The 18,348-nt window shown below is 45.8% G+C and overlaps 1 protein-coding gene across 2 annotated transcripts in view; it reads right to left on the bottom strand.

Moving 5' to 3' along the window:
- The window catches only part of LOC136020170 (organic cation/carnitine transporter 2-like), a 22,387-nt gene extending 4,039 nt beyond the window's left edge, over nt 1-18,348 (bottom strand). The window contains exons 1-6 of one of the 2 annotated variants that reach the window (XM_065690945.1): nt 17,749-18,348; nt 11,354-11,457; nt 8,973-9,127; nt 7,971-8,142; nt 6,927-7,053; nt 2,616-2,716 (exon numbers count right to left, since the gene is read on the bottom strand). In XM_065690945.1, the coding sequence (XP_065547017.1) occupies nt 2,616-2,716; nt 6,927-7,053; nt 7,971-8,142; nt 8,973-9,127; nt 11,354-11,457; nt 17,749-18,141 (1,052 nt within the window). In that variant the 5' untranslated portion in view covers nt 18,142-18,348. The remainder of the gene's footprint in view (nt 1-2,615; nt 2,717-6,926; nt 7,054-7,970; nt 8,143-8,972; nt 9,128-11,353; nt 11,458-17,748) is intronic. The other variant, XM_065690944.1, reaches the window with a different exon arrangement.

Genomic DNA, 18,348 nt, shown 5'->3' with positions numbered 1-18,348 from the left:
TCTTCCTGAGGCTGCTGTGAACCTCTGTTACATCTGTTAAGCACAGAAACCACTCCGGAAGGCAAATTCAGCATGTGCCAGATTCTTTCACCTCTGAAGCAGCTGAAGTGCCAACTTCAGAAAGAGCAAGACAGCAATTTAATAGTGCTGATGCTTTTTATCTTCCAAGTTGCTCTTGAACTCAAAGAATGAAATATATTTACAAAGATTAAAAATATCCTATTCAGCATTACCACAATGAGGTAACTCCAGAGCTGTTGCTAGCCTTGCTGAGGCACAGGTCTATGAGCCCACAGTCATAGGTGCTGCATGGTCCTTCAGCTAGAGAGGTCATAACATCTTTTCTGATGCCATTGCATGACTGTGCAACTGTCCATCACATTCTTGCTCAGACCCCGCGAGGAAGCTCTGGGCACTTACCACTTTTATCTATCTCATTTGTCTCTGCTTACTGTGCTGATGGAGAGGGGCTGACTACTTCTCATGTATTCCTCCATATATCAGTATCATATATTCCATACCCCGAGAGACAGATGATGATCATTCCTAATGTGGGGATACAGCGGTTCCTGTTACTAGTAGTTATAGTCTTAAACTGAAAGTCTGGACTACCGAATTTTACTGCTGCTGTGGTGTACCATAGCTCTTCATTATGTTTACCAGGAAGCTCTGGGTGAAGAACATTGTTTCTGGGTCGTTACCCTCCATGCTTTGTGTATAAAGTCAGAGAGAAGGAATACACCATCACAGCAGACCCAAACAATCGGGGATTCTCTCTGCCATGCCCCAGGCTGGCAGAGCAGTATCCAAGCCACATCTGCATGGCTTGGTGCCTGGGCTGGTCAGTGCAGCAGGACAGAGCCTGGGGGCCAGGAACACTGCCACCTTAATTGTGCTGCTGCCAGAGGAGAGCTGGCTCCCACACGAGCAACAGAAACACACAACTGGCCTGAGAGACAAACCCTGTCGTGTCTTAGGAGATGCTGGGAAGAGAAGGTCATGCTTCACCAGCAACACACAATAAACAAGGAAATAATGGGCACTGGCTCAGGACATGTCCAGGTGCAATGGTGTGTACAAAGCACTCAGCACTTCATCTCCTTCAGCATGTGTGTTAGAACAGAACTGGAGCAAAATCACTGCACAGCACAACGTGAATCACTGACAAAAGGTAAGTTCTTCCTCTGCCTCACTTCACATGGAAGAGCCTCCATGGTCCAATTGCTTAAAATAAGTTGCATTGTACCTGGGGAAGTATGAAGTCATACAGCTGAGGGTGACCCCCCGCTGCTGAGTGTGCCCTGCCAGCTACAGCTATTCTTCTCAGAGGTAGTTACTCGGTGTTTCCCACAACACTGTGCTCCTAGCAGTTATTTCTACACACAATAAGCTGTGCTTGCTGGAACAGCAGCAGTTTGTCTCAGTTTATCACATTGGCAGATCTTGACACAGTTCTACATTTTGTAGAAAACCTCTAGAGGTATTTACACACCCCAGGGTGAGAAGAAGCCAAACTTCCTCCTCCCTGATGCAAACCCAACAAAGGGATTAGTGTAAAGGTTGCTACGTACTCAAAATGAACAAAACACTTGGCAATATGTAAAGGTGATACACTGCTACCTGCAACTACCTGCAACAACCTGCAACACTGCAACCTGCAACTACCCTCTTTTACCAGAGCTCTTCTGGTTCATAATGCAGAATATATGGAAACTGAATTGATATTCTTGGTGATGGGCAATGGAATCTGGTTTAAATATTAGCCAAGTCATCCTTTGACCCAAAAAGCCACATCAGCTTGTACGTGCTGGCAGCTCTGTGAACTGACCTCCAAAGCTTTGCCCCACTAAAGCACAGGAACATTGTTCAAAAAGGTGGCAAATAAACTTAGTTAGCCCCAAAGCACTTGAGAGACCTTCTTGGTTAGGACACTGCAGGTACATGCACTAATTAAACCTCACTTTTATAGCCTCTGGCAGGCTGTAAGTTACCCTCTCTGTTTTCTCTGAGCAATTACAGCTTCACTGAGATTTCCAGTAAAGGCAAATGACAACTGTTCAGTCAAAGGATGGCTTCAGCGAGTGCAAAACCCAGCTGAAGACGGCAGGGAGACAGAGCAGCCAGCAGGAAAGTCTAGGGAAATCTCAGATTAAAACGTCAAAGGCAGCTTTATCCCTTTAAGAGACAACACAAAAGTGATAGGAAGATTCTCCCCCCTAAGTCAAGCATGGATGTGTTCAGACCCCTGTAGTTCTCTGACCGGAGAACAGGGCATGACTTATTCTTCTTTGAAGACTTTGTTACAGTCAGAAAAGCATTCCCCAAGGCCCAATATAAGGCAGGATTCCCACACATCATCACCAGCTCATCTGATTCTGGCTCAGTTCAGGATATGCCTGACTGCTTCAAAAAGGAATAACAATCCAGATGTGTTTCTAGACTGCTACTGAGATTAAGAACCTACATAACCAGATTTCTGTTGCTTCAGCCAGCAGGTTGTTGGCTTTTGAGCTGGTTTTGTATGAATCTCTTCAGAACACCTTTGTGTTCAAAGAGCAGGTTTTAACTGGTTTGCTGCTTTTGTGCTTATATACTCCTGAACCACGCTTGCTTACCAAATAATCACTGACATAATCGTGACAGTGAGGATATTTCGGGTTCTCACTAGATCCAAAATGGTGTATGTCTGCTGCTTCTGGGAATCCAGGTCTTGCAGCTGGAAATAACAACAACAAACATGGGATCATTAACTTCCTGCAAGCAGAATTACCGTGAAAGTAACTCCCTCCCATAGCATAAGCTGCAGGGCCGAAACAGGTGCCTCGCTTTTTACCCAAACCCATACAAGCCATAAGAGCCAACTACCTGTGAAAGTACTTGCTCCTCTCTCATGTAAAGACACTTAAAATTTAGGCTGACATTAGTAATGATTTCTTCTGCTTGAGGCTCCACAAAGCAACTGCTTATTGTTACTTTTATACGTGAATCATAAAGCAACAGCATTAATTCATGATTTGTATGTCATTGCTGGTAGGGTCTTACATCCAGTTTTGAGCTCTGCACCTTGAGGACCATGCAAATCACTGCACCCTGACAAGAATGCAACAAGGATGAGAAGACACTTGAAAAACATGATCTGTAAAAGCACAGGGTTTATTTAGGGCCGGAAGAGCAAAGACCAAGAACGGTCTTCAAAAACCAGCAAAAGAAGTGATAAAATGTCTGCAGTGGACCTGGAGGACCAGGCAAGAAATAACAAGATTAAACTGCAGCAGGGCAGATTCGGTAAATGAACCCTCATGCTGCATCAACAGCAATGCATTTAAACCGAGACAAACTGGCTAACGAATTGAAGAGTCCTCACCATTATCTAGCCTGGTTTTGAGATGATCTTCTAAGAATATAAACAAAGAAAGGCAACAAACTTCTCCTTTCCCCATGATACTTTCCAGCTCCTCAGTATAAAACCACTTCCATATAAACAATGCAAAGATGCTTGTCCATGAAGCATGTGAACAAGTTTGGGGCTCAGTAAGATTGTAAAAATGGAAAGAATTTAAGGCTTTTTTAGACTCCTCAGATTCAGACTCTTAACTAGAAGTAACAGGGACAGGCTTTTCAGAATATATAAAAGCTGATTTAAGAAGACAAGTTCCATTGATTTAAACTATCAACTCTGATAAAGCAGAAGAAGAATCACAGTTTTCTAGCCAGGTCATATTTTGCTATCACAAAAGATGGTAAGTTTTCAGGATTTATCACAGCTGCTCACTGATCAGCTCAATGGTATCTCTAACAGTCTCAGAGCAAGAACATTAACAAGAAAAAAAACCACACATTCACCCAAGCATCCTTAGCACTTTATCCACCTCAGAACTGAAATGAAGAAAGGCAATACAGAAGCATTTTGGCACCTTTTGAATTGTAAGCTGCCAAGCCAACACCTCACAATACTGAAGACTTCCCTTTCCACAACTAGAAGACTCACTCTTGCCTGACAGACCTCTATGAAGTACAAGCACAATAAACTGTATATAGACATCACTTCCTCCCTTGATTTTTTAAGTCAGCGTGACCTGAGGATGTCAAATTAAATTCCAATATGCTTAAAGATTGAACTGCCTTTTGTTGGCACCGGGTACTCCTTTGTGGTATGTACAAATAAGTTACCTACAGAAATGAACTATCGTTGTAGCTACAGTAGAGTGCAATTACACTTGACTTTAAACTTAACTCTTTCCACCTGGTCTAACATACCATCCTCTCCTCTATTAGTTCAGCTTACAATGCTTTTTTCCCCTAAAACATCAGGCTGGTTCAGCAGAAGTAGCTGGATGTATTGCAGGACACCACACACCAATAAAGAGACAAAAGCAACCATTAGTTTAACTTCATTCCTCATCAACCTGTCTTCCATATTCAGTTAGTGATGTTTCTTTTGGCAGGGTAGTTGCTGGACACTGATTTGTGGCCCTTATCTCTTGTCCCTCAACTCAAAACATACATTATCTTCTCCATGTCTCGTAAACTGTATCAGAGCTAATAATGGGAACATGAAGTTTACGTAATCCCTGCAGTCAGGTGAAAATTCTTTGAGTGCTATTTCGCTCTGACCTGGAGGGTAAACCTGGAGGGTCTGATGCTTGTGCACACCCAGTTGCGGTGTATTTGCCTTCATAAATCTTTGTTGTCTGAGAAAAGCAAAGTTCTTCATGTTTGATAGCTTTCCCTCTGCCTGAAGCCAAACCTCCTACCACTCAGCTTTAGTCAGCTCTGCAGCTCCCAGCCTTTCTCATAAATCACATGATCTTTCCTAAGCACTCTCCAGTTTTGCCACTATTTGTTGCCAAGAAACCAGCAAACAGGAAACAAAAAAGGAGGGAAACCCCCCCCAACCAAACCAACCACAAAACAAAACCAGGAACAGCAAAACTCAGCCACAGCTGATGAGAAAAAGAATAAGCATGGCTTTTAGGAGCTGGATAAATGGACAACACAATCCCTGACAGGACAGGCTAGAACAAGAAGCTAAGAGAAGAGCAGGAAGGGCAAAACGATGGTTTGAAATGAAACCTGTAACCCAAGCATTTCTACTCTCCTCATATGGGATAACTCAATCAAGCAGCCTCTGTCTGGGCTCTGCAGCTTGTCTGCAACCAGTCACCTGCGGGATCCTAACTGGTTTTGAAGCCTCTGGAGCCTGAATGCTGCAGGTGCTGCTCCCTAGCTGCCTGGGCCTGAGGAATACTCCAAACACGAGCTGGCGTCGCTCCTCCAAAGGAGGAGAGTTCCAAAGAACTCACGTTCCAAAGGCAGGAGGGCTGAGAGGCAGCCAGATTCCCAAGAACCTCTCTGCAGTGTGAATAAGCTTCCTGAAAACCCAAGAGGCGGTGAGCCTCCTGCTTCACAGCTCTGCAGAAAGCAGACACGGGAACAGGGCAAACAGACCGCTGATGGCGAGAAGCTCTGCACCGATTTTTTTTGGCCAGGCCATTACTTTGACCTTGAAAAGTAAAAAGATGGGCAGGAGTTTTGCATTTAAACAGTGCCTGCTCATCGAGCTCATTTCCCTTTGAGTGCCCGAATGTTAATCTGCGTTTCCTAAAGTTAATGTGCAATGACTTATCTGCAAACAAGCACCCTGAATGCCAGCCCATCCTGCTGCAGAAGCCAGCATTTCCCCTTGTCCAGTGTTTCCTTGCCCCTGCCTTCTGCTTCTTTGTAATCTAACCCCATTCTTAGATGGCAAACAAATCAATGTTTCTTTCTAAGAACAGGAGATGGAGGATTCCAGGGACAGTGACCCTAAGCAGATGTTGCAGCCAGAGCTAAATTGCTGTTCTCCTGCTGCTCACAATGGGCGAGTTTTCCTGGCTACAGCATGAAAAGAGGAATAAAAAAGGACAAAAACCCATGTCCTGATGACTAACCGGGGAAAAAGTTCTCCTCAGAAGGTCTGCGTCCTCCTGGCATTCTCTCTCTGTCCCAGCAAGGCCAGGATGTCTGCCCTACTATCTACGAATAAGTCTGGACAAGCAGTTTGTTTGCTCCTCAGCTAACTTCAACCCAAGCAAAGCCTTTTCAATGTCAACAGCAAACACTCAGAAACTTAATGTGTAACCATCTGCCTTAGCCTGGGACAGAGGCCTTGAAAAGCAAGTGAGCATACAAGGGATTGTCCCATAAATGACAAGATAATATCAATTGTCAATCAGAACACAACGAGGCAACTGCCCAGACAGGTTCTACACATGTGCCTAGAAAGGTGCCATTCTGGATTATGCAAACACTGTCTGTCTGACCTTTGGAGGTCATGTCTGAATGAGTGTGCAACTGCTTTTACACCTTAAGGTCACCAAACAGATCAGACAAAGGGGAGATGCCTACAGGAAACAAGAACATGTTGCAAGAAATAGGTGGGAAGAAAAGATACTGCTACCTACTCCACACTAACAGGGCTCAAGTCTTGCTTTCCTTAGCATGGAGTAAAAATTGGAATTGAATATGAACTAGAATGACATTAATTCCAGTGCCACTCATCAGGATTAGTCTTGTGTTAAGATTTATAGAACTATACTAGAATGTGCAAGTACAAAATCTGTTCAGCCCTGGTATTCAGATCACAAAGCAATAGGTACCTCAAGTTCATAACCTCCTCCCCCAAATCTAGAGTTTAAAAGGGAAAAGGTGGCTGTAAACTGGATCAAAAAGAATGCATGCTAGCGTTCCCATGGGAATGGGACAGCAAGGGCTTTGCAAATCTTCATGAAGCAGGAAAGGGTAGTCTGCTTTTCAGGAAAAGGATGACCTTTTACCCATCTGAGAAGTATGTAATAACACTGCAGGCATAACTCAGTTCTTATGCCTGGAAATCAGTCACTTCACATGGTCATTAATAGGTCCAATGGATGCTAAATCAATCTTACATCACTCGGGTGAAGTATCACATCTGGAGCTGTAATGCCATTAGTTTTTGCAGCCTTTCGGATGATGTCTTCTGCCTCCTGAAACCTTCCCTGGGATATCAGCCACCGAGGAGACTCCGGAATGACCCTGTATAAAAGGTTCAGAGTAACAAGCACTGCCGCAGGCATTAATCCACATTGATCCAGATATGAAGATCTCAAAACCTGCCACATCTTGCAGAAATTCAAGCAATGACAACAGAAATCATGTTTACAAGAGCAGACTAGCACGTTGGACAAGAACAGACCAAAATGTGTTTGTGGGTTTTAGAAGTACTAAAGAAATCAGCAATGACTCAGAGAAAAAAAGAGCAATCTAAACCTTCAGAGTCTGGGAAACAGCTAAAGGAATTCAGAAACGTGACTACACAAGTAGCATTCCGTACGTGAAGAGGTGCATCCTTGAAGGATAACACACATACAATTAGTAACTGTAAATACTGTCACATAAAGGCAAGTCGGAAAGCAGAAATCACCAGTCATTCAATTCCACGAGAAACTGGAGGGAGCTACAAACGCTAGCGAGGGAACACCACCACCGTGTGGACTATTTGAATGTTACATGCCACCTAAAAGTGGTATTTGACTATGGAGGAAAACACGGAAGTCTCAGATGTGCAAGTACCAATTTGTAGCTTGCCATATCTACATCACCCGAGCATTGCCCAGCTTCCCAAAACAACTGGTTTCTCCTTCTGCCCTTAGTTCAGGCCTACTCATGGATTTCAGCTGGTGCAGAAGGATGAGCGCTACTGACTTTATTTTCTATGCATGTGCATCGGTTCATTTTACAGAAGCCTAAAGAAAATGAAAAGTAGGCTTCTCGGGCATGAGTCACATCACCCACAAAGCTAAGGGCTTGCAGCTGGGAAGAGTAAAGGACACAATGTCCATTCTTCACCTGCCCATTCCTGAATTTCATTGGTAAAGGCTCGTTGGAGTCTGGACCTTAAAAACCTGCAGACAGGACCTATTAAAGACTGAAGTCTTTTAACTTATACTCACCACCAGAGCGGGATGCAGAGCAGCCCAGGTAAAGTGAGCGCCAGCAGCAGCATCCGCCAGTCCCTGATGAAGTAAGCAAACAGCGGCAGCAACATGTAGCCAAATGCATAAAAGATGCAGACGCCCAGTGTGCAGAACAGCACCCGGATTGACTTGCCAAGGATTTCTGTGCCTGGTCAAAACAGCAGAGGGAAGGGCAGTATTTAACTTAACAGCAACCACATAACCTACCAAACCCACCTCTAATAACTGGCTTTGAAATACACTATATGGGATAGTTATAGCATTTAGTGCAGTGTGCTGTCTGGTTTTAGAGGCACCACAGATCTGCTTCAGGCAGTGATCCTTCATCAACCCAGGTAATTATATATAAAACAGGCAGAGAGCTGGGCCATTAGGTATTTCTGTGGCTCACAGTAGCTAATACTTCTCTGTTTTTATCATCTCAGAATCTCACATTTTACTTGAGAAACTAAACCTACCTGGCATACTGCAAAACACTCACAACAGTTAGCCTCAGCTTGATCTCTATAGGGTTCTCTCCAGCTCATGGAGAGAAAACAGCTTCTTTATAGAGTAATTCAGAGATGCCTGAGTTAGGTCACTGACCTGTACCACCTGAAAGACTATTTTGTTATTAGCCCAAAAAGCACTGCAATCTTTTGACGTACACATTTTTAATCAAAATGGCATTCAGGCTCCAAAATGAACTGAAATCCCTGAGAATTCATGTCTTACGTGTCTTATCTCTCCAACTAGAAGATGGACTTTATTCCAAATAATAGATTTTTTGCCTTTTTAGGATGCTAAGCCACAGAATTAATTCAGATTGCACCTCTATCGACTGGAAACTTCTAAGGAGAAAACAAGTTATCCACATGTGGTGAGGACGCTTTTAACAGTGCTGCCTGGCAAACAAATCAACCCTAAGCCAGTACTGAAAAGGAGCAGGAAAAGCGTAAGTTGAGAGAACACATACTGTGCCCAGCAGGACTTTCATACCAAGAACAAACGCTGCCACGTAGTTGGAGATCTGCCCCATGCCGACCAGCAAGAATAACACTGAAAACATCTCCCAGCTGGTAGAGAAGACCTGTATGAAGCTGAAGCCAGTCTGCATCGCCAGAGTTGCAAACAGCACTTTCTTCCTGCCGAACCTTCCATGGACAGATTAAAGAAAGAAGAAAAGAGATTATTACGCAACAGCACAAATGAAATCTTGAGACACAGAAAAATAAGATTACTCCTATGAATTCTCAAGGAGATACAAAAGATCTGCAGAAAGCAGAGGTTCAGGAAACATGACACAGGCACAACTGTTCTAAATACATTAAAACATCCACTGGCCAAGAGAAAGCAACATTCCAAGGGCTGCTACTTCAGTTGCCTTTAAGTATATGTTGGGACACTTTTTTATTTACTGATAGGATGAAGAGGGAATAAAATCATCAAATTATTTAAAATGCAGGAGCATGAGATGCTCCTTTTCTAAGGAGCGCATACTTCATGACATAGAGCAGCATGGTAAAACACAAAGAAGGAAAGCTTCTAAAAGAGAGGTAAACCTGAGGTGGGTAAGATGCTGTTATCAGTAGAGTGATCCCATGCTGCAATCTTTGTTCCTCTTGGTAAAAAACAAACCAATTTAAGGGAGTCCAGCAGTTCTACTGATGAAGTATTAAAGATAACAGGAAATTAAACTCAACCCAACCCATAAAGCTGTCGTAGGAGTCAGTGCCAATGTCCTGTGAGAGTAACTGGATGAGCTGCACCAATGGTCTCCTTGACTGTGCCTGCTGAGGAGCTGTGTCACCACGTGAAGGACCTGCAGGAGGAGACTCCTGTGACTCTGAAAGTGGGAAGCTCATGGCTTTTGCCACCAGAACTGTTCCTGCTTCACCTGTTGGGCAGTTACCATGAAAAACACGTGGCATCCTTGTAGCAGACAAAGGGCTGGGAACTCTTTTGAACGAAGCACCCAAGCCCTGCAGCAACACCAGGATGAAATGGTGGGAGACACCTCATAGTGAAGAGTGGAAATGTGAGAGCAGCCAGAAGGCACAGAACTCTGTCTGGGGACGGATGAAGAGCCAGCTGAGAGCTTACGGGTCAGGATTAGCAAGTAGACCAACACTGGCATTGCTGTGGGTGTCCACTGCAGTCCACCTGGTCAGCAAGAAGAAGGCCAACTTCAGACAACCACGGGAAGCTTTGTGTTCAAAGGCACTGGCCATTATGGGGGATTTGAAGGACAAGACCCAGGAAGTTTCTGGCATGCATTCATGATAACTTCCTAATGCAGATGACTTAGGAGCTGACAAAAGGAGACACTGCTGGACCTCAAGCTTGCAAACAAGGAGAGCTGTCTGGGGATGGAAGGGTTGGAGGCTGTCGTGGCTGCTGGCTGTGCCACGGTGAAGTGCAGGATCATGAGGGGAGAAACAAGGCAGAAGGGAGGATCACTGGGAGAGCAAACACTGGCCTCATTAGGGATCTGCTTGGAAAAATCCATGCCATATTGCTCTGGAGAGAAGTCCAGGAGAGCCGCTTGGTTTTCAAGGATCACTGCCTCCAAGCTCAAGGTTGGTCCAACCCAGTGAGCAGGCAACCACGCACTGGCCCTGAACGATGCTACAAGATTCATGGCACAGGGATTGTGTTTCAAAGAAATCTAAACCCTGCAAGTGAATCAGCAAGTTAGAGGACCACATACTGTTCTCTGACAATTAGGAAGACAGCACACATTGTTCTGCACAGCAAATCTCAGGGAGAGAATAGGGAAAACTGAGCTTTGAAAAACAAACCAGATGACTTTTGACTCCACAAAAACTAATAGTTTCTTCCAGTTCATTAAGGTTTGTACTGATTGATGAGAAAGCCTTGCTTCCCTGGAGTACAGCTGAGCAGCACTCACGCTTTGAGCTCCCACACATGCAGATCATTGGATTTGAATGCTGCATTTGATGATGTGGAAAGAAGCTGCGGCTGTTTATATAAAGAGTTTCAAATTTGACCTCAAAAAAGGGAAAACAAGCCTCAGGAATCCCTCTGATCATGGTCCAAAGTAATTAGAAGAGAATATCCCCAATCTGATGTTTCCAGACAAAACTTATCTCCTACACCTGCTCCTGGCATAAAGCCAGTTTGCTGCAGAAGTGGTTTTGCTGAAAAAATACAGAGATAGAGATAACCCCCACTAACAATCTACTTACCATTCTGTTCTAGTTCAGGACGTGCTCCCTACACACTGTGTACATTCAGATTAGACAGTCACAGAACAAAGATGTGTTAGTAGTTGCAGACAGATACAAGAAACTTCACATACAGAATTGCTTACAAAACAGCATCAAACAGAGCCAGCAGCTCTGGTGTATATACTTTACTTGTCTGAGAGCTGTCCCGATACGAAAGATCCAAGCAGGACGCCCACAAAGAACAGGGAGGTGCTGAGGGGTCCCTTCCAGTCGTTGTCACACACAAGGTTCCACTGCAGAGAGAAGAGAACATGAAAGTCTTCTGGTAAACAAGACTTCCTTCCCTTTGAAACGCCTTGGCTGAGCCTGGATGAAAATGCACTCTTTGGACAGAAAACCTCCACAGGAGGAATGAGTAACCTGCTGCAGAGATGCAGCTCCATGAAAGCAATGGGAAGGGATGCTGGGCTGCTATGTCTGAAAAATCTCTCCTTATTTCACACTTCATAACTCTCAATCATTCTCACACTTACTCCCCAAACCATTCCAGCCTCCCACCATCTGAGGCACAGGCACCAGCCTTCCAAGCACTGCTCCGATAAACCCTGCAACACCATCAGTTCTACGTCATTACAGAAGCTCCTCTCAGAACTGTGGCTTTCTAATAACAAATTCATAGCACTCACATAAGGGATTTAACTTGCTATAGTTATCAATATCATCTGGATTAAAACCTGCAGTTAACATTTATAATTAACTCTGCATTTATTCCATAAAAGCTGTACTTCATTATAGATTAAAGAACGTTCGAGTAATCCTGTGATGACCCCAGAGGCTAATCCAAGTTGCCAGATCCATTTTACTGAATCTTCATGGCTGGAACTACGCAGTGAATGATCATTACCAAACTCATATAGGTCAAAGGTTTCAGTGGTTATCACAAGCCTACACATGATGATACTTACCAGGAAACCAAACACCATGAATACAAGTCCTGCATTACTAAAACCTTGCCTACTCACAAAGAGCCATCTTTGCACCAGCTACTGGAGTCAGTCATCTTCAATCACAGAACTAAAATCTACCTAGCCAAAACTCTAGCTCAGTGATTTATAGTCATTACTAAATAAGTCATTATGTTCCAGCTGACCACCTTGTCCCTGTGAGTTGGCATCCCCCTGTACTTTGGCACGAAGCTGTGGCCCACTTGGCTTTCCAGGCACTGATGTGCTTGTGCCCATTAACAAACACCTTCTTCAGACCACTGAGGAGAGACCTGCTTGGAAGAGTTCATGGTAGTAACATGTTTTGCGCTGTTCTGCCAAAAGCTCCTTGCATTGGCAGCTGGGATCATAGTGGTTCTTTAAATGTGGCAATGATTACCCGCTTGTTTTCCTCTCCACTCTACTAAAGCAATGTTAGGAGCTGTTATGCTGAAGATCACTTGAACCAGGCACCAAAGTGAACTTCAACACCAAATTTCCAAGGAAAAACTGCCTTGGTTGTGCAATACCAGTTATTTACAGACTCCACAGATGCAAAAGCATCAGAACAAAGGGGTTTTAAGGTCTGTTACCTCTCGCCCCAGTAAATGAATGTTGAAGTCTTCAACTTTTTAAAAACTGCCCAACAAGGTCTAAACTATTGCTTGTCAGTGATGGTGGCATCAGCCTTCCAGAACCATTCCACAACCGTACCCTTCCCTCAGCTGTATGTTGCCCAAGAAGTCACTGGAGCATCACTGATAGAAGACCAACATCACAAACAGTGAGTGTCCCAGTAGTTACCGACTGAATCCTGCTGCTGGCAGTGCTGTTTGGACACGGTATAGCGTGACCCAGTGCTCTAAAAACATGCGCTTTTTTCATTTCTTAGTATCCTTTGAGCTGGCCTGCCAGCTCTAACAGCCTTTGCCCTAGTGAATGAGATAAGATTAACCCCAGCAAGATATGGGGGGGGGCTCCAAACAGGAGAAAACCGCTTCAGCTTTGTTTCAAAGACCAGCTGCTGCTGTTGCAAAGCACTGAGCTGCTGAACACTGGTACTCAATGCTCTAAGCATGGCATGGAGCATCCTCACTACATTTTATCACAACTTTAGAAGGGGACACCTTCTGTTGCAGTTTAATCTTATCTTCTTACTCGGGCAGCTTGCGCTGTAGCTTCTTCCTGAACAATGACCAGGCTGGGGTGATGCCTGTCAGTATCCTCACACCTACCAGCAAGAATTACTTATGCATCGGAGTAGAGATGTGCAGTGTGGTATTCACCTCTGTAAGATTCCTGGCTGATATCAGCTGCTGATGAGGGTGCGTGCGAGGAAGGGACTGGTAGAAGACCTGAACAAGAAGTATTATGGCAGGTTCAGCTAGGATTACACTAAGCAGCAGCTGTAGAACTGCATCAGTCTTGCTTGACTAGCATTTCCTACACCTTTCCAACATGCAACTGAACACTAATATAACTTCTATCAAAACAGAAAACTTCCCTACAGTTTTCACACAAACCACAATCAAAATGCAGACTCCAAGATTAAATACTTTGAGTTCTTTAAATTGCAAACTGTGAACAGCCTTCACAGCCCCAAATAACAGCATCACACTAAAACCGCACGGCAAGTTCAGGCAGACAGGATGCCACAAGTCCAGCTGAAGATACTGCTGTACCACAGGTGAAAAACATTGTTCCTCTGTGTTCTCCAGACACTTCCAAACCTGAAGGGGTAATTTCCTGTGTGCAGGCTCTGCATCCACTGCACTTGCAAAGTACCCCATGCCTTGAAAGGAGAGCTGGCACCTCATGAATTACTAACACTAAATCCCACAGTGGCTCTCATCCAGACACTGATGCAGCTCCCTCATCCTGCTTCCCTTTCACTGCAATTATATCACCTTGTAAGAGATGGCAAAAGAGGAAATAACAGAATTCTAGCTGCTAATAACAAGATGCCACCCTACGCAAGGATAAAATTTGCCCAATATTTTCAATGCATCATAACATGGAAATTGTAAGTCTAATTATAGAGGAGCTCTCAAAACACTGTCAAGGCCTTGCAATAGCATCACAGCCAACAAATATATACCAAATACAGACCACTACCAAATATGTTTTGAAAGTTACAAGTAGTTGCAAGGCCACCACCAACAGAACTTAGGACTTCATTTGACAGAAGGGTGCTTCTCAGATGAGAGAGAACTGTTCCACCGCAGATACACTCCCACTTCCCCAACAGCATTACTACAACCCTGAACAAAGACCAACTGTGACAAATACAACAACTTCAAGAGCCTCACTTGGTTACACCCCTGTTATAAAAGGAAAAGCTCAATAGGAACAGGAACTTTTACAGCAACAATACCTGGTGTCCTCCCACTCCTTTATTTGTTTCTTTTTAAGCTGTCTTCCTCTAGCAGAGAATAATGAACAGTTGAAAACCGAAGAGGGATGGTCCCATGTGCCAATATTTTCTTTATAAAGTCAACATGTTAGCAAGAGTTTTTGAAGCCAATCCAATCTCCTGTACTCTCTCTCCTACCACTTGCTTCTCCCTGCAAGTAGAGGCAGGCTCTTCAAAAACAATCTCGCAGCCTCACAACTGAGGACTCAGGAGCTCCGATTCGGAATCTGGTCTTGTTTCTACCTATATAAACATACTCTGCTTACTCGAGAGCTATGAGTGTTATTAAACACCCTTTCCTCTGACAATACACTTGTGTATTTCAAATACTTGGAAGCTCTAAATGTGACATTAAAGCTCATTATCCAAATACAAACAGAAGTCTGTATGCACAAAACATACATTCTGCTGGATTTCTCCCCTTGTTGTTGTTTTCAACTGCTACAGAGAGAAAACCTGCATAGAACAGGAAGGGAAGTGACAAATATCTTACAACGCCAGTGCAGAAACTGAACTACTCCTCATACATCCCATTTTTGAGCGGGGCTGGAGAAAAAGGACAATGTCTACCATGACCCAGGGCTATTTTGGTAAAGCAAAACAATACATCCCTCCGCCTTCCAAAGGGTGAACGTGGAAACCTCTGGTCCCACAGCTGTACCACAGTGCCCATTTCTGTCATTCCAGATGTCACCACTGCCGTCTCCACTTCCTTCCTGAAGGTCTGGCATAACCTGCCGATCTCCAGCAGGTCTGGTAGCACAGCAGGGCACTTAAATCCCTGGTGGGCAGGGAATGTAAACCTCTGGGCCCTCACATCTGCCCAGAACCTTCTCTCCCTGCATGTCCATACAGGACAAAGCACCAGCCCTGCGCAAGCCTCAGGACTCTCGGCAGTACCTACCACATGCATCCTTCCTTCGCCAAAGCCAGTGCCTGAAGCTTATAAGAGCACAACAGGCATAAACCACACAGGCCTGGAGCACACCTCCTGCCCTGAACCGATTTCAAACCTATGAACAACACAACACAGAAGCAGAGGATGAATACATGTACACCAAATGTGCCTGTTTATGTTTCAGTATGTTAGAATTACTCCCATGTGGACTAAAGTGCTTTGACTGCTGTATCATCTAACATCTTCTGATATTTCTAGTCCACTCAATGCTCTTAACTCCACTGCTCAATTGTATTCCCAGTTATTCGGTATAACCCCATAACAGGTCAGACTGGCAGAAGTTAGCCTTTTCCCTTAATTACCCCAGGTTTTATTCCTTTTATTACCACATAGGAACTTTTATTACTCCTACATTCTTTTTTTTTATGGGACTTACGGAGGAGTAAGAGTGACACAGATGGCTTCTTGAGCCAAGACAAAGCTTTTCTTATCCCCCGAGCTACAGCATTTCAAGAAGTAAAAGACAGAAAGGGATTTTGTTACATGGGAACTGGTTAAGTACTGCAGACGGGCTAATAACAACCTTCTGTTGTTAGTCTGTGGGAGAAAAGGAAGTGTCTCTGCAAGGGAGGGGGAACTGAATGGTTTAAACCTCTGAAAAGCAGAGCTATAAACGAGGACTTTATCCAGAGGCAGGAGAGATTCAGCAAAAAGCTGTCTTTAAAACAATTCTCCCTTCCCCCTCCCTTGGCTGCGGAAATCTGGGACAAAGGTCCCCATGATTATTCAATGAGTGCGAGATATGCAACAAAACACAAGATTGGTCAATCATGAAAGCAGCAGCAGCAGCACGCCAAGAAACGCAACGAGTTTAACACCAAAAACCTGCGAGTATGTGAAAGGCCACAGCTCTTGCAAAACTCCCTTGGAGGTATTAATAAAGGGAGAAAAAACCCAACCCCAAGCCTGCCTCGGTGCACGATGTCTGGGCAGACAGACATTACCTCCCACAGGCACGGAACATCTGCCAAAACCAGAGCTGCTGGGGAGGCGCAGTAAGATGTTAGCTCCTGCTTCTCATAGATTATAGGACTCCTGGACGATACCCCGATAGCTCAGGATGTTTTAATTTACACCAAGGCAAAGCTCAGGGAAGAAGCTCCAGAGACAAAGCTGAAACCATGTCTAAGCCAAGTGAAACATTATAGTAAGGCACTGGAACAAAACCTGCATTTCAGCTGTGAATGGGACTGCCATGAGAAGATGCCAACTGCCTTACGCTGCCCTGAGAGCAGCTCGGCCTCACACAACAGTGCATTTCAGCAAGGAGCAGGGCTTAGAGATTCAGAGCAGCTTTGCTCTCAAGCGGCTCTTTAGAAATAGGCGAGGTGATGCCCTGTGCATCACTCAAGGCCCTGCTGCTAAGTGTGTTGGATGGAAGTTTCCAACAGCTCCAGTACCACCATTCCATGATTGCCTGTGCTGCCACAGCTCCTCTCCCACACTCCCTTCCTCACCACAGTCCTCCTGAGGAAAACTGTGCTCTGCACTTAATGCTTATGTTCATTAAATACTCACACCCATCACTATCCAAACACCCCATTTTGCAAAGCAAGGAATAACAGCAATTATAGTTCCATCTCTGTAAAATTTGTCCACAGGCACAAACAGGCAATGGAACCGCACAAACTCTTTATAAGCCTTCTGAAATAAACCCCAACAAACTATTTACGTTTGGAAATTCAAATACTCCTCAAAGTCTATTTCCTTGCGCTTTAAAGTCAATCAGCACCTGTGGATCACTTCAGCTTTCACCTAAAACAAGAGGGACCATTGGTACAGCTTCAACTGTGTTGTCTGCCCTGACCACAGGCTTGGCTCATGGGGTGCTTAAGAGCAGAGGAAAACATGACCTGCCCCTGCAGGTGAACGGGGACATCAAAGCAGCGGGCACGGTCAAAGCAGAGGCATCGCGGGCTGAACAGTTCAGCGTCCTTCAGGACCCAGCATCACGCCAGGGCTTCCCGACTGCTGCATCGTGCACAGCAAAACCCTTTTGATCTCCCGAGCCCAACGAGACCTCTCTGAACCTCGAGGCGGGCGCACCCACCCGCTATCCCCGCACTGAGCCCTGCTCCAAGCCGCGATACAGGGACCGCATGAAGCCCATTCAGCCGCCGCCGCACACGCACTAAACGCGCTGCGCTCAGAGGCTCCTTTTAGCAGGGAAAGCGAACAGACCGGCATCAGGATAACCCCGCGCTCCCCCCGCAGCCCCGGCCCCGCGCACCTCGGTGACGATGGTGGAGCGGTAGACGTCTCGGCTGTACTCCCAGCCGTCCCGGCACGGCTCCTGCTCCAGCGACTCCAGCTCCACGTCGGAGCCGGGCCGCAGCCCCAGCGCGGACAAGTTGGTGAGCGCGGCCAGGCGGTAGCGGCGGCAGCGGCTCGGCACGGCCCGCCCGCCCCGCAGCTCCAGCGGGATGCTGGCGTTCAGCCACTCCGCGCTCAGGTTGGCCCCGCTGGGCACGACGCAGCGGTGCTCGGGGGTGCCGGCCAGGAACACGATGGAGAGGCCGTTGAAGCCGTTGGGGATGATGCTGGCGCTGAGCAGGAAGAAGATGAGGCGCTGGAAGCGGCCCCACTCGCCCAGGAAGGCGGCCACCTCGTCGTAGTCGCGCATGGCGAGCTGCGGCCGCCGCTACCTGCGGGCCGGTCTGGCGCGGGCAGGAAGCGGCCACCCCGAGCCGCCGCGGAGCGCCTCGCCATGGGCCGGGCCTCGGCGGCGGGGGAGCGGCCGGGGGTGGGGTTTGCAGGCGGAGGCCCCTCAGGTGGGGCCGCTCGCTGCCGCCGCCGCCCTGCCCGGCCCGGCCCGGCGCAGCAGCCTCGG

This window comes from Lathamus discolor, chromosome 10 (genome assembly GCF_037157495.1).
Source record: "Lathamus discolor isolate bLatDis1 chromosome 10, bLatDis1.hap1, whole genome shotgun sequence".
NCBI classification, from domain to species: Eukaryota; Metazoa; Chordata; class Aves; order Psittaciformes; family Psittacidae; genus Lathamus; species Lathamus discolor.
Note: the sequence above shows the minus strand (reverse complement) of the source record. Positions and strands in the feature narration are given on the sequence as shown.